The sequence below is a fragment of the Trichosporon asahii genome (genome assembly GCF_000293215.1).
Source record: "Trichosporon asahii var. asahii CBS 2479 unplaced genomic scaffold scaffold00009, whole genome shotgun sequence".
Classification (NCBI taxonomy): Eukaryota; Fungi; Basidiomycota; class Tremellomycetes; order Trichosporonales; family Trichosporonaceae; genus Trichosporon; species Trichosporon asahii.
The window spans coordinates 467,003-492,522 of NW_014040915.1; the positions used below are offsets into that span (position 1 = coordinate 467,003).

A 25,520-nucleotide genomic window follows, 5' to 3' on the forward strand; every position below is an offset into this window, starting at 1 on the left:
GGGGGAGGGCGGTGCTGGGACGTCGACAGAGAACTCGATGTATCAATGGTGTCGATTTCTGGGGCAAGTAAGCATACTGTGGAATAACAACGAGATGATTGAAATGCAAGGGGTGTGAGGTATCTGGTGGTGGTGTGCGGTCTGGTGCTGGTCTGGTGCTCGGAAGGGATGACTGGGCGGGCTGGGCTGCAGGCGGACAGAGGAAGAGGGGAAGGGGGGAGAGCAGCGCGACTGAGTATTACAATCCAGGCAATCCAGGCAATGGAGGCGGCCTGGCGCTACGGGGTCCTGGTCCTGGGCTGGCGAGTCTGACTTCGCAGGGAGGAGCCAGGATTCGCCCAGGACTCGCCAGGACTTTGACAGGAGATCAGGGGCGGCGAGGGACCAAACGGCCGGGATACAGTTTCGGAAAGGTTACGTAACGGCTGTGCGCTGTGGAGACCCCATTGCCACCCAAACAGAAGCCCAGGCGGATCCAATTTAGAGCTCGTGATGACGATTCAGGTCCAGTTTAGCCTGGCAGGAGAAGACGACCAGCGGCTCATGGCACTCCTGGCCCTGCCGATGCACACCCTCCGCCGCGGCCACCCGCAAGCCTGATCACCCAAAATGAGCACTATGCCACCGCGAGCACCCACCAAGCGCACGACGCAGCCAGCCCAGCTAGGCCAGGGCCAGGGATGCCGCAGGATACCACTACTCGTCCCCTCATGTCATCCTCCCATCTGGCGCCAGGCCACACGCCCTGCCGCTCCTCCCTCGGCACGCACACACACACCCCATGCACACCAAGTTCAGGCGGGCACACAACGCAGACGACAGTCTCGTCTGCGATCGTCCTTCTGCCTTGCATGCACGCCGCCCATGCATTGTGCCGTGCGAGAAAGCAGTAGCAACAACACAAATTTTTCTCGTTATAGAGATTGGGGGCTACGTGCACATTTACTTGGCTTTGGATCCAGGGCCGGCTGGGTATGAGGGGGCGCGCGCCATTGGACCCACACGAAAAGGTCTTTGCGTCTCCCGCCCTCGCCGCCCCGACTGTCCAAACGACCCAAGAACCCAAATCCATATCGCCAGCGGCCGATCCTGCTCCCATGCACACATCAAACACGTCTCGTGTCTCTTGTCATCCTTGACCAGCGCGCATGCGAGCGCAGATGCAGACTCGTCACCGTCTTCCGCCCAACTTGTGCCCCTCTCACGCAGCCCACCTCTGAGACAATGAGGCAATGAGGCTTGAAACGTGTTGGGGCTAGTTGGAACCGATGGTGGAGGCCGATCCGTGCCAGCGGCCGAGAGACACTCAGACTGAATGATATGGAAGGTGTAACACATACCCGGTTCCCCGTTACGTGTACGTATGATCATGAACACAGAAGGAGCATGTAATGCACCACACTCCGTCCAACAGACGGCAGACGCATGTGGGTCGTGTGTCCAGACGCCGTGTCCCTCACGGAAATTCGAAGGGAGAGGCGAGAGGACACGGTAGCAGTACGATGCCGCATGGCTCAACCAGTCATCCAGAATGGAGGGGCAAGGAACGCGCAGAAACTCGGAGCGAACAGAGCACAGAAGTGAAGTCACGGAGGAAGAGTCAAGGTGAGGACTAGCGGAGACCATAGCCATGGAAGATCCACCCAATCCCGGTGACAGTCACTGCCGTGTCGTCCCCCTCCCTCCCCCCACCAGGTCCCTCTCGCCGCCCAATCCAGCAGTTTTCTCCAGACTCTCCGCAATGCAATGCATGAGCGAGAAAGACATCCGACACCTCTGCGATGCATGCAGTGCGGTTGAGACACTGGCTGGGGATGACTGATGGAAACGATTCAAGGGGCCTGGACCATTCAATGGAAAGGGGTGGTGGAAATAGAATGTACTGACGAGAGACCGAGTGTTGACACAAGACAATGAAAAGATGACCAAGAACACGAGACGCGAACAGATACCAGTGGGGACAAGAGAGGTGGGGAATAGTACTTACCGAGTTAACTGTTGAGGCCGACTGGGTGTGGATGAAATGGGAGAAGGTCTGATTGATGGATCTCGGGATAGAGAGGGGGTGATCGGTCAGAGGGAGAAGAAAAGAAGAGGGAGTCGTGAACTGCTAGGAACACGAAGGCGAAGGGACGAGGCCGACGTGTGTAAGAAGTTGACGAAGTTGAAGTGCTTGTAGAGTCTAGTGGTGATGCAGGTTACGATAACGGGGATGTTGTGGAGTGGGTGCGGGGTTGGGAGTTCGGTGGTGGTAGTGAGAGGGAGGTGATGGGTGAGAGAGATGTGTGAGGTGAGTTGTCGGAGTAAATGGGTGGATGGCATGTAGTGTGTAGAGCGATTGAGGGGACGAGGGACGGAAGGGACAGGCGCCAGGAGCCAGGAGCCAGGAAGGACAGGGGCGGTGGAGGGAACGGAGAGGACCCTCAGGAGGGGCGATTATCGTCTGAAGTCAAAAGGCGACTAAACCGACTATACGACTATGTCTATGGAGCTCAAGTCTCAGATCAGAGTCTGCCTCTGCAGCCGAAGCCGGGCTCGTCAGGACCACAAGGCCCGGCGGTTCGACACTTCGTCGATTCGGCGGACCAGGGGGCGAGGGCGAGTACCAGTAAGTGACGATGTCTGCGCGCGCACCGTGGACGGCCCAAGGCCGGGGCAGACGAGCGTGCAGAGGGTGATTACAAGGCACCGAACCCAATAGGTCACAGCCCCAGTGACCGCTACATCGGAAGGTGAGCCGCGGACCGCGATCCGAATTCGCAGACGAGCTCGAGCAGCCACCGCCGTCAGCATACTTTCCACTGTTCTTTGCGAGTAGCCATGCGAAGAGGTTGCGGCCCTCAGGAGGGGTCGAAGGCTACCGAACCGATACTGGCAGCGTTGGGGTCCTCCCTGTGCTCAGTTCCTCCTGGCCATCTTGCATCCTGAGATTACGACCTGAGATGATGAGGCCTGACGGGGCCTGACTGGGCCTGATGCTGTCTGGCCTGACGAGGCCTGAGCAGGCCTGACGCCGGTTCATCTGCAGAAACCCTGATCCCCTGAGTGTTCCTGAATGAGCCCTGGGATGTCTGGTGAGAGTGGTTTTAGCCTCTGCTAGTATGCCTGAGCAGTGGTCACCGGCCCTCGCCGGCCTCGTTCAAGCGCCCATTCCCTCCGGCCCTCCGGCCCCTGCCAACCCTGGAGTCCCTGACTGCCCTGGAGCGCCCTGGCTGGCTTGTTCCTCTCGATCCCCCTCCACTTGCGTCAAGTCGCAGGTACGTGCGGCGCTCGTGCTGATGCGAGGTGTCCAATGCCCTATGCCGTAGGTGCCAGATGCCAGATACAGCTGAGCCAGAATTCTAATCTACCGAGTACCGACACTTCTGCCACCATAACCTGATTCCAACCATCACGTAGCTCCGTCTCATCAACCCAATCCTGCCGCCTGCTGCCCACTCGCCCCGTGCATGTCAGTGATCACCGTGACGCCCCGCCACCGGCTGCGAGTTCCACGACACTACGCAGCTGTCTGGCACGGACGGAAGAAGGTCACACAAGGCGCTAGGCAATGCGCCAGAATCCGCAGAATCGGAATCACGCGTCAGCCTGGTCGGCCCAGTCTGTGCTACCGAGCGCTGGCACTTCACACACTGCACAATCATGTGGGTGCGCAAAACCAGGCACGGGCCCCTTCCGGCGTGTCGACCGCTGCCAAGACCCAAACCGCAAAGACGTGGATACGCATAACCAGTGAGGCCGTGGAGCATGTTGACGTTGCACTCGTGGGTGACACGACTATCTGCATCGAGGGAGCGAGGGTCGCAAACGAAGCCAGACATGGGACAAGGACGGGGAAACGAAAGCTGCTGGAAGGATTCAGGCGGGCAGGTTCAGGGCGGGTAGAAAAAGGACACTAACAGCGGCCCCGAGGGAGTGAGGGATCGTGGAAAGAGTAAGGGATAATCCTCGGTCAAATCGACTATCTTGTATCATTTCAGTGATTATCAAAGACAGCCCTGGCGTCCCCTAGCTCGAGCCCTAAACCCGCCATTAAACACGCAGATGCGCGCAACTCTTGTATTTGTCTGATGTCCCGTCGCTCAGACGCCCCACCGTCTCACTCCCCAAACCTCCACCCTCCTCGTCCACCGCATGCAGAGGGGCACTTTGGCCACTTGCCCCAGGCTCCTTAATTCCGAGTCCTGGCCTGAACATCACCATGCCGTTACGGTCCAATGTTCTGCCTGCGAGACCCCTGCTGTGAGAGGATGGCTTCGTCTTTGCATTCTTTTCACGGATGCGCCAAGCACTGCTCGGTTGCAGTACAAGCAAAGCACGATGCACAGAATAGCCAGTGCTGTTTTCATCGGCTGCAGATCCGCAGACTTATGGCTCGATACGCCCGCCATTCACCGACGCCTCCCGGCCATCAGCCGCGGCGATCTGGATTGCTAAATGAGTCATCGCCACGCTCAAGCTCTGTTTGCCTACTACCACTACTGGGTAACACAACGAACGCAGCGGAAGGGGGAAAGGTTCGTCTGCATGTATCCTTCCCTGCGATATCGGACCCCTGTGCGGCGTGGGCAAACTTCACATGCAGCTTTAGCTCACTTCCGCGCGGAGCCATCTCCGCTCGCTTCGACCTCCTACACCTCGCTTTCGGCCATAGCGACTCCGGCAACCGCAGAGCCTGAGTCACAGTTGGCTGGACGAAGGCGCAGGCGGCGTCGGGCGGCGTCGGCCCCTGAACGCCTAAGAACGCCTCGCCCTTGCTTCTGATTGCGGCCGGGTGCGGACATGGGGACGTAAACAAGCAAGCAGTGGGCTGCCAGCTCCTTCCATCTCTGCGTCTGCGGACCCCGTTTCTTCCTCCTCACCGAGACAGTTCCAAGCGAACGAAGTACCAGGGGAGCAATATTGCGGAAGAGGTCCAGCACGTGGCCGCATCGCACAGGCACGACGGGTACCGCGAGGATTCGTGCCTTCGAAGGAACGTCCGCAATTGACGGCCAGTCTGTCACCGCGAGCAAGTCTGCGTGTGCGCACTTCGGCCTGGCGAGCCCATAGCGCCGGGCTTCCGCCCGACCAACAGAAGTGGAGATCTGTGCAAAACTTCCGCAGTGCTCAGCGAACAGCATGAGGGAGAGAGGGCCGAGCACGGCCGGGTTGTCGGCGGGGGCGGGCGCCAGGGGCGTCGTGCCGACCTTTTCCCCCCTGCCCGCTGGCCGCCCCGAGAGCCCCGAGAACATGCATACCTTCCAGCACCCGTATCGTGCCCCGTATCGGTGTGCGGACCGCCCAGTCACTGTGCTCCCAGTCACCGTAGCCCTGGGCAGCCCTGGTCGGCACGATATGCACCAATCGCGAAGCGCCATGACGTCCGGCCCTCCCAGGGATGGACGCTGATATGCCTCTTGTGGATCGGGTGGCGCAGCCATTTTTCATTTCGTCGCCCAGCACGGCTCAGCACTGGCGAGATGCGCGCCATGCCGCATTGCACGCATGCCTCTGTTTGCGTGTTGTTTGTCTCGTTAGGGAGGCGCTCGCTTCGGCGCATGCGGAGCAGAATGCATACCACCGTGGAGCGGCACGGGCAATCCGCGACGTCAGTGGGCTCATTTGCATTCCGCAGGCAGCAGTCATCTGTCACAGGCAGTGACAGTGGCAGATGAATGGGCAGCTGGGCGCTGGATTCAGTTTAACGTTTCGATTAACCTTGAAAGGTCCGCCTGGGTTGTACGTTGTGCTTGACGGCTTTGTTTATTGCCAACCACAGAGTCTGGAAAATTGGCCGGTGATATTAGGGACGACGGCGTGCCAGGCTGAGAAAAAACAGAAGCAGCTGCAGCAAAGGCACACAGCTGGCACAAGCTGGCACAAGAAGGCACCGTTCGCATGTCTGGTGGGCCCGTATAGAAGCGTACGTGAAATGTGGAAGCGTTCAGAGGTCTGCGGCGCGGCCCAGGCCATATGAGGCCAACAGCGGGCACGCCCACGGTCATGTCCCACCAGTCCCACCGGCTGGGTAAGTGGATCGGGTGGATCAGTGACATCATCCCTTAGCCTCTACTCCAATCGCGACGTCGCCCTCGGATGCCATGCAGGACTTTCTGCTTGGAACAACCAGGGGAACTGACTTTCTTGCCCTGGACCGCGTCTTTGCTCCTCCGAGACCTCTCTGACTGCGCTGCTGTGCCTCTGTGCCGCTGTGCCGCTGTGCATAGTACAACCACAACTCCATGGACAGGCCCAACAATGTTTTTCAGACTTTGAGTTGCATCTCCATCCCATCCACCACCACCGCCAGCAGCAGCAACCAAGTCAGCAATGGGATTCCGCAAACGCGATCCCGAGACGGGCCAGCCCCTCCCATGGCTCCTCAACACGCGCACCTTCATGAACCACACGTGTATGTTTACCTCATTCCATTCTTTATGGTGCGGAACGCCCCGCGCCCCACCGAAGATCTCATGTCCCAACCTTTAGGTCCCTCCTTGCGTTTGACCCGAGATCGCATCCGGCCTTTTCGATACGAGACGAGAACAATCTGTTAGTGCGAGTGCTGACTGCCAGTGTACGCGCCCTATGTGTACCTCCCCCTCGCGTGTGCGTTCTGTTGGCTCGCGGCCCTCCTCGCCATGATGGGCTTGTGGGTCGCAAGCGGGAAGCCGCGGTACACGGACGACGAGCCGTCGACCGTCTTCATCTCCAACGTCGCCGGCAAGCACAAGGTAAGTGGTCGCTGCACTGCATGTTGTTTGTGCCCAGACGAAGTCGCCGCCGGCGCCATCGGCGTCTCGGGAGGAAGTCTTGGCACTTGGAGCTGTACCACCCGGCAACGTGGGCCGGTTTCCGTACTGCAGGTCAATGACTGCAACGAGCCGTAGTGATCAGGAAACGAGCTGACATTCAGTGGGTGTTCGTGCCGCTGTGTGCGTGCACAGTCGGGTTCTATGTCGCGTCGCTGCTGTGTGAGCGCTGGCTGCGCTCCCACGACCGCCTCCCTCCTGACGTGCGGCGGCGGACGGTGTGGTTCGGCTGGCTTGCGATCATCTTCGCCGCATGTGGCGGTGCGGCGCTGATCTTGCTTGGTGTGGTGAGTATCCAACGCCTCGGCTAGTTTGAAGACTTTCAAGCTGACATCAGTTTGACTGCTTCTCGCATAGCACCGTGCACTGGTCGATGGCATGCGTGTTCATCTGTTGTGTCGCGCTGTCCGCCATTCTGCAGACGGGCCAGGTGTGGAGTCTGCACAAGGACCACCCCTACCGCAAGTCTCTGTTACGCAACTCGATCTGGAAGTGTTTCTTCGTCGTCACTGCGGTCGCTGGAGCGATCGCGTTCGCGGCGTGCTACGGCGTGTGCCACGGAAACAACGCGCCTCGCGGCAACCGCACGGCACACCAGTGCGACCTCGTTTCGTCCGCCGCCGCAGGATTAGAGTGGTCAATTGCGTTCATCCTCTTCTTCTACTTCCTCACACTCGCTGGCGACATGTGGCCGTCGTCCAAGTACAGCAAGCGGTACCAGCGGCGCCTGACGCAATGGCGCGAGAAGCAGGGATGGGTCGCGCCGCCTGCCGCTGCAGTGACGCACGACCAGACGGGCCTGAACGGGTACAACACGGAGCCGATCGACCAGTGGGAGACGGTGACGCCCATGGACGTCGAGCCGGGATACCCGACCACGACAGCGTACGGCAAGCCAGTACATGCAGTGCACGACTACTACGACGACGACCGCGTGCCGCAGCAGTATGCGCAGGGCCCGGCGGACTGGGAGTTCGTCGACCAGCGCCAGCACTACCACCCGCAGCAGCGCGACTATCCGCCCCTCGACAGCGCGCAGCCCAGCTACCCTCCTGCGACGGGAGCGCCGAGTCGCTACGCCACGCAGACATACACGACGCAGCCTGTGCCGCCTCCCGGGCATCCTGAGCAGCCGCCAATGACGTATCAGCCGGCGGGAGAGCGCATCGACCCGCAAGTCGGGTGGCAGCAGCACGCCTCGTGGCGCGGGACATGCACGCCGCAGGACGTCGCCGGCTTCCGCGCGCCCGAGAGCCCCGGCGGCGCAGGCTCGCCCGTCTCTCTCGTCTCGCCCAATGGCGCCAGCGCCAACGCAAGCACCGGCAGCGACCGCCGCCGTATCCACCGCGACAACGTCCTCCCCGGCAGCGCCTACTAATCACCGGCGCTGGGCGCTGAGCATGACGCGATTATATCCAAGTCGCATATCTAAATTACCGTAGACCCCATCTGTTTCCATATACGAGCGATGGCATTGTATGAATACTCCCCTGCACTGACTCTCACACCCTCACTCCCCCCTAACAGTACTGACGTACTCAGCTAGCTCGCCGTCCCCGGCCGCAAGAAGAAGGGCGCCTCCTGCTCGCTCATCGGGCTCGGGCTCGGCATGAGCGGACTCATGCCCAGGATCTGCTGCGGGCTCTGCTGTCCGACCTGTGGCATGAGGGCCATCTCCGCCGGCAGGGCGGGCAGGCTCATCGCGCGACCCATGGCGGTCCCGGGCGGAGCGCGCTCCCTCTCCATTCCGACGCTGCCGCGTCGGGGTGAGAAGACAATGTCCAGCCCCAGACCGGGGGGCAGGAGTTCGTAGCTCGACCAGGGCTGCGCATCGTCTCTCGCCTGGGAGGGCTGGGGATGCGGCGGCGCCGTCTGGTGCGAGGGGTGCGCGAACTGCGTATCGATCCTCGGAACCTGCGGTATAATCGGTACGCGGGGCGGGGGCATGCTGAACCCGCGCTGGAACTCTTGCATCCCTGCTGTTGCAGGGGCTTGCGCCTGGCTCTGGAGTTGTGGTATTGGATACCCACCGAAATCAGTCTCGGGTGACTGGTGCTGCTGGAATGCCTGGGCAGTGTGGTCGAAGTATCGCCCGTTGCCGGCTGTACCCGGCCGCGAGAGCGCCGTGAGCTGTTGTACAGGGCTCACAGTCTGCCTTGACGAGCGCTCACCAACAGCCGCCCTCGACGCCTCAACGACGGCCGCGAGCGGTCCCAGCGCCCGGCCAGCAGCGACTACAATCTCAACGTATCCCGTCAGCGCGGCAAAGGCGGGGGTGGCATAAGCCCCATCGGGAGAGGAGGTGACGACCTTGCCGAGGAAAGTGGCCGCGGCGTCGGCGACGGCCCACACCCAGCCTGTCCTCTCGAGCAGACGGGGGTGGAACACGACCCATCGCCGCTGTGTCTCAAGACATTCGTTGGCAGCCTCGTACGCTGTGCTGAAGAGCGCTTCGGCGGGAGAGCACAGCATGAGCCGGGCGAAAGAGACGAGCAGGCGCAGTGTCAGCGCGCCCACCGTGTTGGCTGGCGGGACGCTGCGCGCGATCGCGATCGGGGGCAGGTCGTTGCGCAAAGCGGAGAGGGCGTCGTCGGCACGCCGGAGAGCGTCGAGCGATACCGGCGTCGCTGATGTGGTCTGATGATCAGCACGAGTGGCGGTGTGGCGACGCACCAAGTCCAGAACCGATTCCAGAAGCGAGAACAATCGGTATCGCTCCCCCTGTGGCGGTTTCGCATCGCCTGCATCGTTTCGCGCTTGGTTTGGGCGACCCAGCAGAAGGCCAAGGACGCGAGACCACCCCACGAGCTCCCAGTACGTCGTCCGTCTTATCTCGATGTCGGGTTCTGGGAGGCCGATCTTTGATCCGTCGCGGTGTAGGCCGATCTGGTGTCAGTTACCTTCGGCGGGAGGAGCTTACCCCATGTGCCCGTACCAATGCCTCTCCAGCAATGGCCCAAGCGTCACCTAACCGCCCATCGTTCGCTGCGTATTCGGCCAGTATGGCTCCAGCCTGTACCCCGGCCGTACTCGCGTCGGCGAGGGTGCGTGCTGCGTCTGCGAAACCCCGCGCCGCAATCGGCTCCACGAGCAGAGTGTTGCACTGCGTCCCCAACGCCAGATGTGCGAAAAGCAGTCCCAGGGTGCCTCTTGACCCCTGGCTCCCATCGGCACACAGAGTGAGGAGTTCCCCCTCCTTCTCCGGGCTCAGCAATGGATTCCCCAGCTCGCGGACGGTACGCAGGGCGTCCTGGCCCGCTGGCCAGGGCGGTAAGCGCCCGCGCATTGCGGCGACGTCTGCTGGAGGGAGGGAGGGGAGGACAGTCTCGGGAGTTAAGGAGAGGCCACTGCCGACGAGACAGCCTGCTACGAGTGTAGCTGGGCGGACCCAGATGCCTCTGTCGGTCTCGGGTGTTCGCTCTGCTCGGAGGAGAGGATGCAGTTCTCCTGCGGAAGTCTTGCGAAATTCTGCGGCGAGCGCCATCTCCAGCTCGTGGATGCGCTCGTGCAGCTCTTCGGTCCCCGAGACTATCAGCCTGAGAGTCAGCGAATGGGTTGTCCGAGGCTTGTGGCTGTCATCGAACCTACCGCTTCTTTTTCGCGCTCATGGTGCCTTCGGGACAGATCGGGGCACACCCTCTGCGCAAGCAGGATGCACAAGGGAATGGTCGCGAGCACTTCAGCTTGAGCCTGGATATGTTAGCTGTAGAGTGTGCAAGTTAACTCACCGTCGGCACTCGGCGCAGGAGGACGACTGCCGCGCACCCTTCTGCCGCGAGGGCGTGGATGGTTCCGTTTTGGCAGGCGTCGACATCTGCCCACTTTTCCTTTCCTTCCCTTACTTCCTCCCTCCCTTGTAGATGCTCAGTGCAACTGCGGACCAGCTATGCGGATCCGTGTATGCACAAGTGGAGGCCGAGGTCTCGGTGTCTTGAGCCGTGCGATTGGGATGGAAGACTCGTGCGGAATGTGGATCTTGCTCAACTCGCTGCGGAGTACGTTTGGGCGCCCACGGTATCTGATGGTGAGAAGGAAAAGTCCGGAAACGAACGAAGGGCGAGAAGGGAAGAACGAAAGGGAAAGACAGTAGGGAGAAAAAGAAGGCGGACGGGGGCGCGCGCTGTTGGCGCCGCTTCGCGTCGCAGAAGTAGTCTGCTGCCTCGACCCAAAGTTGCCCTCGCACCGTCTATTGTTGCGTCTGGCGGACAGCTGGAAACCGCTGGCAGAAAGTAGGCGGACGTTTGGCATATGAAGGGCTCACGGGTTTGCGGACCGCGGTCTGCATCCGGGGTACGTCCGGTGCAGCCGTGACGCTCTCTCCGTGCGCCTGCCGTAGGTTCAAGACGGACTGGTCGCAAGTCTTTCCCCGCATTGTGCTGCCAGTAGTGCACACCGAGGGCACCTCGTGTCGCCAGCACGCAACGCTGGAAACATAAGACAATAGACAGTCGACAGAATCCAGCGCTAGGCCCAGAAACAGGCACAACTGCCACCTGTGCCACCCCGTGCCGCCCCGTTCCAGTGCCGCTCCGAACCCGCGCTGAGCCCGCAACCACCCTCAGCCCCGGCAGGCCAGGAACACCCGTGGCGCTCGGCGGCGCCGGGTCGCCTTCGTATCGGTTGTCTGCCGGACGTACAGAAGGGCGTGTTAGGCTTGAATCAAGCTTGGAAGGCTTCGATCGTGCGCCGAGACCTGCCTCGGTCTTGTCTCACTCAGCCCAAGGTCAGTCCCAGCCTTAGAGCCCTCGAGGTCATATCATTAATCTACATGCTCGTGATCGGATTACTATCGCCCACAATTACTTCTACAATGACTTGTCTGCGATCGCTTGACCGCCATGGCCTGCTGCATGGACACACGGTCACGGGCCGACGACCCGCAGGCCAGATTAGAGTTTACTATCTGCGTCGAGATCGAGGCGCTTGGCGCACTCGAGCTGCTCGGTGAGCCAGCCGATGCTGCGCGCAACGTCCTGCATCGCTGCCTGCTGGCAGGCCCCTTGTTTGTTGCTGCGGCTGAGCGCGTCGAGTGTCGCCGTTGCGTCTCTTGCGACCGCGAGCAGCTCCGAGAAGTTCCACAGCTCGAAGCGCTGCATCTCGGGCGCAACCGCGGGGGTAGAGCCCTGGTACAGGTCGCACTGGAGGCCGGCGGCCTTGCAGCCCATACAGGAGCTGACCGGGACGGGGCCGTCGGCGCAATCGGCCTCCACCACACAAGGGAACGTGACCGGTGTGCCGCGCCAGTTGCGGACTTTGTGCTGGCGGCAGTGGCTGCAGCGCGCATCGTCGGTCGGGCGGAAGATGTCGATCGAGCCGCGCAGCCAGGCCAACTTGGGGCCGGTGGGAGAGAGATGGAACCGTCCGTTGGAAGGGTAAACGGGGATACCAAGGGAGAGCATGAGAGAGGTGAACCACTCGCCGACCTCTTCGAAGTCGCCGTTCACCCAGCTGCACGCACGAGCAGAATAGACGCGGATAAGGGGGCCATCAAGCTTGCCCATGACGGCATCGCCTTCGGGTGAGGTGAAAAGCCCCTCGCGCGCCTTACCGCTCCACTTGCGAGTTGAGGAGGGCGCAGTGGTCAGCTGCGTGTTGTTGTCGTGGGAAGAGGGGCAGCATCCACACTCCTCCGCAGAAGGCGACCAAGATTCGCTGCTCGGCACGCTGGAAGCGAGCGACATGCTCGAATAGCGCGCTGAGCGAAGCGAGAACTCGCTGAAGCTAGATGCACGAGTAGAGGGGCGAGTTGAGGCACGGGTAGACGGGCGCGTCGATGCGCGGCTGCGCGGGGCAGCACTTGATGCCGAGCTGGGGCCGAACGGCGGGTAGAGGAGAGGGGCAGTGCCCTTGTCCGAGTCGTGGACGTCGTACTGCCGCGTGTCAGCCTTGATCGTGCTTCTACCAAGTGGATGCTGTACTTACGGTCATGATTGCTACGTTGCGATGATGGTGATGTTTACGGAGTGAGAAAGGCGAAGCTGTGTGTTTGCCACTGGGTCGTCGAGAGCTGCGGCGACGGTGACACTAGCTGGATGGCTGGGGCGCGTGGTGCGGGGGATGAATTGCTCATGTAGACGGGCGATCTGGGTAGGGCCCCACGGGTGTGGGGTATATATGCCCATGTGTGCCGAAGCATGGGTTTGGATGCATGTGCGCTGGCATCGTGCATCTTGATGACGAACGCAGGGTAGCAGCAGCGGAATGCAGAAACGTACGACATGTACGTACATTGCACGGCACGTACGACGTCGGGCAAAGGCAAAGGGCAGGGAGCTTTGAATTGTTTGGGGAGCACTAGCGCAGAATGCCGCATCTCGCTCATCACGAACCGGACGAGATTGAGCAGAATCAGTACTCCGAAGCATCGTAATGGATGAGCGCACGCCCAATTCCCCAAGTCCAAGCACCACAGCACCCTCAGATTCTCCGCCGGTGCACGGCGCCCCAAAGTCGCATAGCCCGATGCGCAGTACGCAGTGACGACGTACGTGGTGCGGCCAGAGCCGGCTGGCCGTACTCTAAACGGGTGGTGTCGGTATATAAACCTTGCTGGGGAGGGATCAGCCGTCCTCGTCCGATGGATGAGAGGAGGATCCATGGATCGATGGATCTATCGACATTGGAGCTAGTGCACGGGGGACGTAAGCGAGGCGTAAGCTTGTGCAGAGCCTGTCGAAGCATTCAGGAGTTGTCCGTAAAGCGTGCCGGTATCCGAAGTAACGGTGCGCGAAAAGTTTGGGGATCGAGCGTCGTGCATCCTGCAGCACTGTCACACTTCTAAACACCCAGGCATCCATGTGCATGGGCTGGGCGGACGCCACCTGTGGGCGCCGCACTTTATTGAGCCGTCGATTGCAGCGGCGCAAGGGCACAGAGGTCTGAATGTTTATCGCGCAGTGCTTTGTTCTGCAATGAGGTTCGAATTCCCACCTTCGCAACTTTTAGTTCGTATCTTCTCTCGTGTCATGATCGACAGCACAGCCCGCGCCGCGCCTGGACCCAGTGTCCCAAACTTTGCCGGCTGTACCACAACTGACAGGCTGAGACATGCATCTCCCAGTTTCCACGGTGCGGAGGAAGAGAAGAGGGGTATATCCGCACAACAATGGATGATGAGACAACAATGCAAGACGAGCGAGACCGTGGAAGACCTCGAACAGACCGTGGCGTGACAGTGAACTAAGGTTTTGGGGTCTGGCACGCATCGGCGTGTTCTGCCACACCCCAACAAAAGACACTCGCGTCGCTTGCGGCGGAGTCACCCTACGACGGCAGAGGGAAGGGAGCGGATGCGGATCGCGGTCACTCCAACATGAGATTCGAAGGATGCCCCACACTCGGCATCTACGTCATACTGAGCCAATCATCGAGGCACGCGCGTGATCGAATACGATAACGGACGTGCCGAGGAACCGAGCTAGCTCTACATTCCCATGCTCAGGAAGGAGCCGCCCACGGTGCATGTCTTGCAATTCACCGTGCCAGGAGCAAGCGTCATATGCATGTGTATATCTAATCAGATGCGATGTGAACAGTCACGAGTGCGCGGCACGGGCCGACATCCGCCTGATGATGACCTCATTCCTCTATGCTGACCAGCACCGTTCCGTCGTGCTCGTTCAGATACCACCCAACATCGCGAGATGTGTCCATCTGCTCTCCACGCTCCCAGAAACCGTCCAGATCCTTGTGCGCGAATGCCGTCCAGAGCGCGATCGTGTCGGCGCTCTGCTTCAGTTTCACAGCGATCTTCTTCCGAAGCATAGCAATGCTCATGCTCGGCAAAGCACGTAATGTGAACGAGTGTCCCGACGGCGGAATCACATTCAGATCTGTGGTCAGCTGAGCTCTACTTAAGCCTTGGCCACACTTATTCGACACCGGATCGACCGGTACGAACCCCGACCAGCTGGCAGGTGACTCACTGAGCAGCTTCGATTTCAAAGTCTGAGGGCCCTTCGAGACCGCTTTCGGGCCCTTGCCGTGCTTCGCGACCAGCTCGTCGTATCGTCCCCAATGATCAGGGTTGGCCGATGGTAGGGCATTAATAAAGTGGACGTAGTACAGCTCCGCATCCCAGCGTTCCGTGCTAGAAACGGGCACACCGTTCAGCATGGTCAGATGCTCAAGCTTCGCGATGAGGAATGGTCGGTCCACTCGCGGATCCCCCGAGAGCTTCGTCGGGTCGTGCTTCAGCACTGCCTCCGGCGTGAGCTCCTTTGCCTCTGCGCATGACAGACGAAGCACTTCCACCTTTGCCCAGCCTGCGAGATTGTCGATGCTCGGCCAGTGCGTGATCTGCGTACCCGACATTGTGAGCCGCGTGAGGTGCGGGAACGATTCTCCAGGCGCAGGGATGGATGTAATCGGTGTACTCGAGATGTTTAGTGACTCGAGGCTGTGGACAGTTAGCGGATCACCCCCCAACATCTTACCTTGGCAGCCGTGCCAGTTGAGCAACCTCCTCCCAAGACTCGATCGGGCAGTCGTCCAGACTCAGACTCGTTAGGTTGGCGAGCGACGCCGTGGCCGCGTCATCCCGAAGAAACGTAATTTGATTGCTGTTGAGGAAGAGTGACCTCAGATGAGGAAACAGCTCGCCTATCCGGACAGCCTGTTGTCAGTTTGGGTCGTCCGGACAAAGCATACCCTTTTCCAATCCAACCCGCAGTCGCCCAGATGCAGTTCTGAGATGCAGCTGAGTGCTCGTCGGATGTCCTCGGCGTCACCAGAAGCTCCAGATAACGGGGCTACCCGTGAGTGACTGCTATATTAGTTTATCTTCCCCACGGGCACCTCACTTGAGAACCAGCGTCTTCAAGCCAACGAAGTGCGACACGATAGCTGCCACCTCCTCCCAGTCAGCGATTAGGTTGCGGGAGAGGTCAAGCGTGGTGACGCCTATGTGTCAGCTTCATGCAGGTAAAACAAGCTCACTCTTCAGCCGCTCCTTGAGCACTGACCGCCTCTCGTTGTCGCCGCCGAGGGCGCAGATTGACTGGCCCTCCAGACCAACCTCCCGCAGCCTCTCGAGGTTCTTTATCCTCCTCCGAACGCTGTCCATGTTCGGTGCCTCGACAACGATGGCAGCATTCGAGCTGCCAAGAACCACAGCTTCCTCCTCTCTGTTCTTAGCACCTTCCTCCTCCTTATCGGGCTGGTCGATCAGGGAGCCATAGCGATCCTCGATCGCCGAGACGACGGTCTCGCCATACAGCAACGGGCGCGAGCCATGCGTGTACTTGACGAATGAACCAGCACCATGTTGCTGAGTCTGGAATACGGGTGCATCCTTGAAGGTACCGCTGTGTTTGCCGTGGCGCGCGTCGTCGTACTCGATACCGAGCCAAAGTTGTGAGTCATCCGAACCGGGGGGCAAGGTGCCGATGTAGCGGAGTGTTAACGGAGCCTTGTTCTTCGCATGAATGTAGCGATTTCCCACCGAATAGGGGAGCTTCGATCCGCTGGCGTGGGGTTCTGAACTCATCGTTGTGTGTAGGGGTGAGTATGCATGAAGTGACAGCAGCACAGTCAGCCCCGAAGCCCAAACGCTCGGTCGATCACAACAGTGGAGGCCTCCACTCTCCCACGATGTTAACGAGCCTGCTGGGTAGGATTGCCACGTGAGATGCGCCATCCCTCTAACACCGAGATTCTCCGACGGTGGATGATGTGAGCCAGGAAGCTGCAGGGAAGGTGAGTGGTGGGTAGTGGCAGGCGGGCGGGCGAGTAGGCGAGGGGAGAGTCAGAGCCTATGGAGCCAGTCGCATCGCACATCGCATCGATCTCTCTCCATCCCATCTCACCACTCTAGCCCGCCATGTCCATGCTCCTCCGTGCCGCCCCCCTCCGCGTCGCCGCCCGCCGCCAGGCCTTCCAGGTCCGCAACGCTCACTTCGAGAACGTCGTCGACCAGTACGTACCGCCAAACAGGCCGTCAACGTTACCAGACGAACGGGCAAATTCCGCGTCTGGGTTTCGCGTTATGCGGCCATCCTTCCTTCGATCACCCAGGACTGACATCGCAGCACCATCCCCGGCAACACCCGCAACAAGGCTGGTATGGCCGCCAAGATGATCACCTACACCATCTGCGGCTTCGGTCTCCCCTTCGTGAGTGCAAACGAGAGCGCCAAGAGGTCGGCGTGGTGTGTGCAGGATCACATGGCTGGCTTCTGTCTCGGCTAATGGTCGAGAGGCGCATCGTTCTTTCTGCGCACCGCAGAATGACATGCAGACGTAGAATACATGCTGACTTGTCCAGTTCGCTGCCTGGTACCACATGTGAGTTATCGACGATAGCCGAAGGAATAGCGAGGAACGGAGAGCCGGTGAGACATGAAGAGCAAATACTGACGCTTCACAGCCACAAGCAGTAATCGCATAATTAAAAGTAGCACAAAAATGCATGGATCCATTGGCAGTACGAGTCATGCTTGCGGACGGCAGAAGGAAAGGTTTCCGGAACAGTCCAAGCGGCTGGGATGTTGATGACGTTCGGAGCGGAGCTGTCGGTGTCCGCTCGTATTGTTGCTCTTCGAATGCTCGTTTCGCCACAGTAAAATTCGGAGCAGAGGTGACATGCGGCCTGTCACCTGGTGTAGATTGGCGCAGGTACGAGTGACTCACTATCACATGTCCAGTGCCCACCATCAAGGCAGTCCGCATCGTTCCGAATGGCTTCGACGCCCGGACGCCCGCCAGGGCCGAGGCGTCGTCTTCCATTTTCATTTTCAGCCTCTTTGCTCTTTCGTTCCTCTTGCATCGTTCCGAGTCGCCTTTGTGCCCGTGTATGAGGCGACGGCACGGCGCAAAGCTGGCTCATCACTCTGCACTGCACTCTGTGCACTGACTGACCCGGGTGCGGAACGAGGGTCGAGTTGATCTTTCGTCGTGGCTCTGGCGGAGTGGAACGGGCAGCCACGTTGTTAACCGGGGGTTGCATATAACGGATGCGGCTGGGCGTGCACGCTCGTCATAGACGATCTCGATGCAATCGAGCGCATGCGCTGCTGGCTGCTGACCATATACCACCCCTTAGACCGACATGGACGGCCTTCGCGTCGCAAAGATCGACGGCGTAGTCCTCGGTCGCACTACCAGGGAGCCCCCGCATACCAAGCTCAAGGTCACCGGTACTCTCCACCTCACACCGCACCATCTCTTCTTCTCGCCGTCGCCGCCGGACGCTCAGGAAGCGGCGGCGACAGAGTCTGGTGACGGTGACACCGATGCGTCACACCCGGCGGCGCAAGAAGAGGTCTGGATCCCGTATCCTACCATAGTCCTCTTCCAGCGTCTCCCGACGACCAAGGACGGCTACCCCCTGCAGGTTGGGACCAAGACCTTCGACAACTATACTCTGTGGTTCGCGAAGGACCGGGAAGGCGGCGCAGAGGATGTCTGGCAGAGTGTGCGCGATTGTGCCGTAGTCCGTGAGTGCGAAGCTTTTGTGGTGTCAGTAACAGGCTGACTTCTCAGAGTCGGTGGAGCAACTCTATGCCTACTTCTACACGTTACCAAAGTCACCGGCTGCGGCGAAGGCACCGTTGCTTGCTACGCCAGCGAGGCAGCATAGCAGCGACAACCCGCTGTCGCCGCTTTCGGCTTCGCCCGAGAAACCGACCACGATCGAGGCGGCGGCGGCCGTAGACGGTTGGGGCTGCTACAACCCGCGCCAGGAGTTCGCACGGCAAGGACTTGGCACTCGCACCAAAGCGTGGCGGTTCACGGACATCAATAAGGACTACACGTTCTGCCCGACGTACCCCTCCAAGCTTGTTGTTCCCAGCAGGATCAGCGACTCGGTGCTGTCGTACGCCGCCAAGTACCGCAGCAAGGCGCGCATTCCCGCGCTAACGTACCTGCACTGGGCCAACCATGTAAGCTCGCTTTACGTCTTTGCCAGCTGACTTCAGGCGTCCATCACCCGATCATCGCAGCCCATGGTTGGCATCAAGAACGCACGCTCAGCGCAGGACGAGCGGCTAGTGGAGTGCATCTTCATGAGCCACCACAGCTCGGACAGTGCGTTGGCTTTGAGCCCTACCCCGCCGCTAGCGTCACCTGGAGTAGGGGCGACGTCACCGCCCGTCTTTGGCGCGACCGCGACTAATCTCATCATTGACGCGCGGCCAACGACGAACGCGATGGCGAATGTTGCCAAGGGCGCCGGAACGGAGAACATGGATTGGTACCGGTTCGGAAAGAAGGCGTACCTCGGCATCGACAACATTCACGTCATGCGCAGTAGTTTGCGGACGATCGTGGAGGCGATCGCTGAAGCAGACGCATCTGGTCTGCCGCTAGACCGCGAACGACTGCGGAAGTCTGGTTGGCTGAAGCACATCAGTGCTATTCTGGACGGATCGGTCATGATTGTGCGCAACATCCACGTCAACTCGTCACACGTCCTGATTCACTGCAGTGACGGATGGGACCGGACGTCGCAGCTGAGTGCGGTCGCGCAGCTCTGCTTAGACCCGTACTACCGCACGATAGCGGGCTTCCAGGTGCTGGTCGAGAAGGATTGGTTGTCGTTCGGGCACATGTTCTGCCAGCGGAGCGGGCACCTGTCGTCGACTAAACTGTTCACGGCGACGCCGGACAATCTGGATGGAGACGAGGTGTCGGACGACGATTTCGGCAATGCGGTCAAGGGCGCGCAGGCCTTCTTCGCCAGTGTGCAGAAGCAGTTCACCTCCAACTCGCACTTGAAGGAGGTATCGCCGGTCTTCCACCAGTTCTTAGACTGCGTGCGCCAGATCCAGCGTCAGTTCCCCGACGAGTTCGAGTTTACCGAGGACTACCTTCTCGACCTGCACTACCACCTTTACGCGTGTCAGTTCGGCACGTTCCTGTTCGACAACGAGAAGCAGCGTCGCGTGCCGGCTGGCAAGGCGGGCGCGGATCGCACCGTCAGCGCGTGGGAGTGGACGTCGCTCCCGGCCCAGCGGTCGCGGTACGTGAATGCCTCGTTCGCGCCTTCGGAGGGCGACGACGGCGTCTTGTTCCCGGACACGAAGGACGTCACCTTCTGGCACCGCCTGTTCAAGCGCGGCGACGACGAGATGAACGCTCCGATCGTCGAGCGCGAGCGTGACTTTCTTTCGCCACCGGGGACGTCGCTTGAGAGCGAAGATCCGCTCTCTGTCCCGAGGCGGCAAGGCAGCCACTCGACGTTGAACTCGCTGTCGTCGGCACCGTCGACACCGCTAGCGACTGCGAGTTCCTCAGGGGTCCCGCGCAGCAAGTCGAGCGGCGGTGGTTGGAACTGGACAAGCGTGCGCAGTGGTGCGCTCAGCGCCTTCAGCCAGTTCAAGGCAACGGCCACGGACGCGATCCAGAACATGGCTGCGCACGAGGATGAGGACCCGTGGGGCACCTCAAACGCTTCGCACAAGTACGCCGCCGGCACGGGCATTGGCGAGGGACGGATCCGCGCCCCACTCGAGACGAATCCATGGGACAGCACGCGCGTTAACGACGTCAGCTCGTTCCACTCGAGCAGCACAGCGAGTGTAAGCGGACTAGGTGCCGCTCCGGACGCGAGCGCGGGCACGGCCACCGGTGACCACGCCGTTGCGAAGAAGGCGTCGAGCAGCTCAAAGGACTCGTGGGCGAACCCGTGGGACGACACGCCGTCGTCCCGCTCGCTGGCGGATTTGACGCTGGACGATGCGACGCCAAAGGCGTCCCGGGTCACTGCGCCGCAGAAGGAGGAGAGGAAGCAGGAGCCCTCAGACGAGGACAAAGCGCTGTACGAGGCCGCCCTCAGCGGCTCGAAGGCGTGGGACCCGCTGGGTGCAGTGTAACGTCGCACGGCGCGCAGGGTGTCCCGTAGAGTAGAGACGGGCATTGTTGTACATATCATAGAGGGATGTACCATAGGCATTTGGTTTTCGGCAAGCGAGCGAGCAGGCAGTGAGTCAGTGAGATGTGCAGCGGGTGTTTGCCTAATATATACATTGAAGGCCGAAACTGAGACTAAAGAAAGAAGAGCAAAGTGAAGGCTGAGCACGGGTATGATGCGAACAGAAACCAAAGAAGCCCAAAAGACGGGGTATATGGTCGATCTGCAGGGTATATGTCGTCCGTATTACAGCAGGTATCGAGTTGCCTAGGAACGAGGCCCGCGCCTGCGCTGGCGGCGGCGGGGACGCACCGTGTCCTCCTCCTCGTCGTTACGTAGCTCCTCCCCCTCCTCCTCCTGGCCCGGAGTCGCAGTGGCGAGCTCACCCTCCCTCGAGACCAGGTAAGTGGACCTCGGGACGCTGTAAGTCTCAGGAAGCGGGGAGCGGGGGCGCTTCGCCTTCTCCGTGCGGTTGGCGCCCATGGCAGCGAGGGACAGGTTGAGGCGGCTCTCGGCGTCGGCGAGCGCGGCGAGAGCGGCAAAGCGGGGCGGCAGGTCCTGCTGCTGCAGCTGCTGCTGCTCCTGTTGCTGGTCCTGTTGCTGGTCCTGGTAGCGCGGGGGACGGGGACCGCGCGGCATGTGGCGGGGAGCACGCACCGTCGCCTCCTCCTGCGGACGCTGCTCACGCCGCTCACGCCGCTCGCGAGCTGGCTCACGAGTGTCCTCGGGGAAGAAGGTGGCGAAGGGCGCAGGCGAGTCGGGACGGCGCCACCTCTTCTTCGCCTGCTCACCCACGGGCTCGGCGGGCTCGGGGTTGAAGTGCCGATTCGACCTGTAGGTCGGGAACTGGGTGAGCTCACCACTGTTCCTATCGGTAGCCTCGCGCTCGAGCGCGTCGCTCCACCGCCTAACGTGGGACGGGACGTCGCCACGGCGGGGGCGAGGCGCGACGATCTCGGGGGACTCGCGGAAGCACGCGGGTGAGAGACCGGCGTACAGCCCCAGTCCGTGGTTCTCGTAGTCCTCCTCGTCCTCCTCCTCCTCGTCCAGTTGCTCCGAGTGGGCGGACTGGGCAGACTTGGCGAAGTGGGTCTTGGGCGGGTATGTCGTGGGCACGACGAACTCCTCCGCAGTCGAGTGCAGCCCGACTCCAGGCGTGAACGGGCGCGCGGCGGCGTTCAGCTTCGTCCCCTGTGCGGAGGGGGGACGGCCCCGGTCAAACTCGCGCTGGAATTCGTCATGAGGCGGAGGCACCGTGAAGTCGATTCCGCGGGAGAAGACGGGCGAGTCGGGCAGGACGAGCGCCGGCACCTCGGTGCGCTGGACGTGGTAGTCGCGCTGCTCGGGCTGGGGGCAGTACCACCCGCGCTGCCTTGCCGAGGGCTGGGGCTGGAGGTAGTTCTGCGGCGTCGGGGGAGGAGCGGGCGGCGCAGTAGGCGCAGGGGCAGGACGGAGATGAGGAGGCACGTAGACCGGCGGCGGCGGAGCGTACGGAGCGTACGGAGCGCGCGGCTGCAGGGGGTGAGCCTGAAGCTGGCGGTAGCCCTGCACGGGGGTGTAGGACGACTGCTCGGCGTGGTACGGGCGCTCAGGCTGGTTGAGAGGGAGCTGACCATTGACCTGCTGGGGGATCCACTGCCGAGTCAGACGAGTCTCCGCCTGCGGCTCGAGCTGGCGCCACCCCTGTTCCTCAGGCTGAGGGTCCGGGAAGGGCGTCTCGCTGACGAACATCCTCTGCTCCTCCGGCACCGGCAGAGCGAAGCCATCCCCAAGCTCGCGCGGGGAGTAGAGCACCTGGTGCAGATGCGGGGCGAGGGAGCGCGTGATCTCCAGCTGCGGGCCGAGGGACGGACGGCCGGCCTGCTGCCGCGCAGCCTGGATGTCGGCCGCAGAGAGTCCGGGCGGGAAACGGATACGGCCCGGAGGGGGCGGAGCGGGGCGAGACGGGGCGCGGGCAGGCGGAGCAATTGGGTCGGGGCGACCACGGCGGGGAGCGACGACGGGAAGGTCGTTGGCGTCGACGAGCGGCTGGGGAGCGCGAGAGCGGGGGTACCACGGCTGAGCGGAGCGGGTACGAGCGCCAGCACCACCACCACCGCCGTTGGGAGCGTCGCCGCCGTTGCCTCCGTTGCCGTTGTTGTTCAGGTCGTCGTCGTTCTTCGGCTGGGAAGGTCCACAGCCGCCAGATCCACCAGAGCCGCCCGAGGGGCCGGAACCACCAGGACCCGGAGGACCACCACCACCACCACCAGGAGGACCACCACCACCAGAACCAGAACCAGAACCAGGACCATTACCGTTGTTGCCCCTCTTACGCCGGAACTCGCGCATAACCCAAGCCTCGGCCGGGACGTGTCCCTCCTTAATAGCCTGCAGCCTAAGCTCAGCAAGGAGCGCGCGGTCGTTAGCAGCGTTGACCGCAGCCTCGAGACTGGCGATGCGCTGCGCGGCCTGCGCCTCCGCGTGGCGCGTGATGAGCGCGACGGGGTAACGCGACAGCCTGGCCTCGAGGTCGTCCAACTCGTCCTGCTCCGCTGGAGTCAGCGAGAGTGTCGAGGACAAGGAAGAGCTGGACGAGGAGCCGGACGAGGGCGGGGTCGGGAGGCTGGGCTGAGTGGGCCGAGTAGTCGTGGCGGGCTGAGGAGCGGGCTGAGTGGCGGGCTGAGGAGCGATGGCAGCAGGAGCGGGGGCGGTCTGAACACCGACAGACTGAACAGTCGGGGACGAAACGGGAGCAGGGCAGAGATAGGTGGCAGGCTTCGGGGAGCCGTTCTTGATCTTAAGCTTGCTAGGCGAGCCGCGGGGCTGCAGCGTCGAAGGGGCCGAGACAGTCTCCTCCGAACCAGCAGTGCCAGCACTGCTAGGTCCAGGAGTGGCAGGAGCAGCCTCGTTGACCGCGTCGTTGCCATCGTTGCCGTTGACCGTCTCAGCGACCTGCGAGCCAGAGCTAGCATGACCCATAAGCATGTCAACGAGCTCCTGGAGACGGCCCTCGCGGTCCGCCTCCCCGAAGAGGATCATGTAGTGATACTCCTCGGCGTCGGAGAGGTTCGCGAAGCTGGTGAAGCGCGAAAAGGCCTGGAACGCCTCCCACGACATGGTGCGGTGCACCGGGGTGTCGGAGACGGGGGCGGAAGACGCGGTCGGAGTGCCGGGGCTGCTGGTCTCGAAGGGGGCGGGGGCGTCGACCTCGGCGTCGGAGTTGGAGGTGTCGTCCTCAGCCGAAGCCTTGCCCTTGCCCTTGTTAACCTTCTGGACGAGCTCCTCAACCTCCTCAACCTCCTCGTCGTCGTCGCCCTCAGCCTCGTCGTCCCCGTTGTCGTCCTGGGCTTCAGACTCGCCAGCCTGCACAGCGTTTCCAGCCTGGAGCATAGTCTGAAGCGACGTCAGTCCAGTCATCAAGTCCTGAACAGCAGCCATGGCCTCGCTGAAGCTCGGCGCGGCGTCAGAGCCCTCATTGTCCCACTCGTGGAAAGCGGCCAGGAGCTCAGAATCGAACTCCGAGTCCGACTCGAACTCAGAGCCGTCCGAGTGGAAGAGCTGGCAAACCGACCTGAGGAAGTCGGCGGGGGTCTGGATGCCGGCGAGAAGCTGGCTGGACGAGGTGGAGGGCGGGGCCTGCGAGGCCTGCGAGGCCTGCGAGCCCTGCGAGCCCTCGGAGGTGTCGGCGGTGGCGTCCTCGGCAACGTCGTTGTCGTTGTTCTGGTTCGAAGGCCCAGCCGAAGGTCCAGCCGGGGTCTCGACAGGCTGGGAAGGCGGGTCGAACGACGGAATGGAGCCGCGCTGCGGCACCCGTCCCCCAGCGCTGATGGCGAGGACATCACGGAAGAATCCATCGAGCGTCTTCTGCTCCTCCTCATTCGGCTTCTGCTCCTCCTCCTTGGGGCTGGTCATGTCACGATACTCCTCGAGCGCCTCCTCGAGCGCAGCGAAGCGGTTACTGGTGCGGATGCTGGGCGCCATGGATGCACGCGCAGTGTGGCCGGGCGAGGGGGAGACGAACGCGTACTCGTGGTACTCGTGGTAGGGGTGTGCGAGCCACCAGCGGGGCGGGCGGACGTACAGCTTGGGACCAGACTGGTCGGGGCTGCGCTCGCCGTCTGAGAAGTCGTCGTCGGAGAGGTAGGAGAGGAGGTCGTCGTCGGCGCCGCGGTTGGGGACGGAATGGGTGTTACCCATGGGCTGTGGCGACGGTGTGGAGGGGGTTCACCTAGTCGACCTCTGATGAGGCCTCGGGTGGCGGACTAGCTGAGCTGCGGCTCGGAGTGAGCGAGAGCTAATAGTTGGGAATGAAGAGGATGTAGGAAAAGAACGAGCTGAGGAAGGGGGAGTTGGGGAAAAGTGAAAGTGAAAGAGGGAGTCTTAAGTAGACGTGGAAGGAAAGCGTGTGTGGGAGGGGATGTTGGGAAGGAGTGAGCGAAAGGAGTGTCTTAAGTAGACGTGGAGTGTGACTGTGAGTGTAGGCAAGGTGCGAAGCAGAGCGCGACTCGTGAGTGTGTCCACCAGTGCGAGCTCGGCGAGTGGTAGCGGGATGGGGAATATGACCTTCAAAGGGCCGGTTTATATCTGCTTCTCGAGCGTCTCCTCGCTCCTCTCGCAGACGTCAGCGCCGCCCAGCGCAGCACGCTGATGCACACAGACATGCACACAAGTGTATCGCCCATGAGCCCATCCTCGTCTTGTTCAGCAGCATCCTTCGTCAGAAATGATCAGCTCGTGAAGGCAAATTCAGGCACTGATGGTGAGCGGGGAGTGAGCTGGGGTACGGAATGTCATTGTGCCACTGGTGTGCCACTCGGATTTGGCGTCAGCGGCCGATCAATCATGTCGGTCCTGTCAGCTTTCTCTGGATGCTTGAAACGGAAGCCCCTGGT

General features: G+C 61.4%; 8 protein-coding genes across 8 annotated transcripts; 3 read left to right on the top strand and 5 right to left on the bottom strand.

Annotated features, from left to right (window-relative positions):
* Positions 1-7,479: 7,479 nt before the first annotated feature.
* A1Q1_06966 (uncharacterized protein) lies at positions 7,480-8,172 on the top strand (the record flags this gene model as incomplete). The annotated part of the gene is made up of 1 exon (XM_014327215.1): positions 7,480-8,172. The coding sequence occupies one exon, from the start codon at positions 7,480-7,482 to the stop codon at positions 8,170-8,172; it is 693 nt and encodes a 230-aa protein (XP_014182690.1).
* A 164-nt stretch (positions 8,173-8,336) lies between these two features.
* Positions 8,337-10,402, bottom strand: A1Q1_06967 (transcriptional regulatory protein; the record flags this gene model as incomplete). The annotated part of the gene is made up of 3 exons (XM_014327216.1): positions 8,337-9,653; positions 9,715-10,330; positions 10,383-10,402. 3 exons carry the CDS (start codon positions 10,400-10,402, stop codon positions 8,337-8,339), a joined length of 1,953 nt encoding a protein of 650 aa, XP_014182691.1.
* A 1,281-nt stretch (positions 10,403-11,683) lies between these two features.
* Positions 11,684-12,722, bottom strand: A1Q1_06968 (uncharacterized protein; the record flags this gene model as incomplete). The annotated part of the gene is made up of 2 exons (XM_014327217.1): positions 11,684-12,664; positions 12,717-12,722. 2 exons carry the CDS (start codon positions 12,720-12,722, stop codon positions 11,684-11,686), a joined length of 987 nt encoding a protein of 328 aa, XP_014182692.1.
* A 1,650-nt stretch (positions 12,723-14,372) lies between these two features.
* A1Q1_06969 (uncharacterized protein) lies at positions 14,373-15,107 on the bottom strand (the record flags this gene model as incomplete). Its single annotated transcript, XM_014327218.1, has 1 exon — positions 14,373-15,107. The coding sequence occupies one exon, from the start codon at positions 15,105-15,107 to the stop codon at positions 14,373-14,375; it is 735 nt and encodes a 244-aa protein (XP_014182693.1).
* Positions 15,108-15,708: 601 nt separating this feature from the next.
* A1Q1_06970 (uncharacterized protein) lies at positions 15,709-16,281 on the bottom strand (the record flags this gene model as incomplete). The annotated part of the gene is made up of 1 exon (XM_014327219.1): positions 15,709-16,281. One exon carries the CDS (start codon positions 16,279-16,281, stop codon positions 15,709-15,711), a length of 573 nt encoding a protein of 190 aa, XP_014182694.1.
* Positions 16,282-16,614: 333 nt separating this feature from the next.
* A1Q1_06971 (uncharacterized protein) lies at positions 16,615-16,982 on the top strand (the record flags this gene model as incomplete). Its single annotated transcript, XM_014327220.1, has 2 exons — positions 16,615-16,709; positions 16,823-16,982. 2 exons carry the CDS (start codon positions 16,615-16,617, stop codon positions 16,980-16,982), a joined length of 255 nt encoding a protein of 84 aa, XP_014182695.1.
* Positions 16,983-17,841: 859 nt separating this feature from the next.
* A1Q1_06972 (phosphatidylinositol 3-phosphate) lies at positions 17,842-20,608 on the top strand (the record flags this gene model as incomplete). Its single annotated transcript, XM_014327221.1, has 3 exons — positions 17,842-18,229; positions 18,276-18,676; positions 18,737-20,608. 3 exons carry the CDS (start codon positions 17,842-17,844, stop codon positions 20,606-20,608), a joined length of 2,661 nt encoding a protein of 886 aa, XP_014182696.1.
* A 305-nt stretch (positions 20,609-20,913) lies between these two features.
* Positions 20,914-24,825, bottom strand: A1Q1_06973 (uncharacterized protein; the record flags this gene model as incomplete). The annotated part of the gene is made up of 1 exon (XM_014327222.1): positions 20,914-24,825. One exon carries the CDS (start codon positions 24,823-24,825, stop codon positions 20,914-20,916), a length of 3,912 nt encoding a protein of 1,303 aa, XP_014182697.1.
* Between the last annotated feature and the right edge of the window lie 695 nt (positions 24,826-25,520).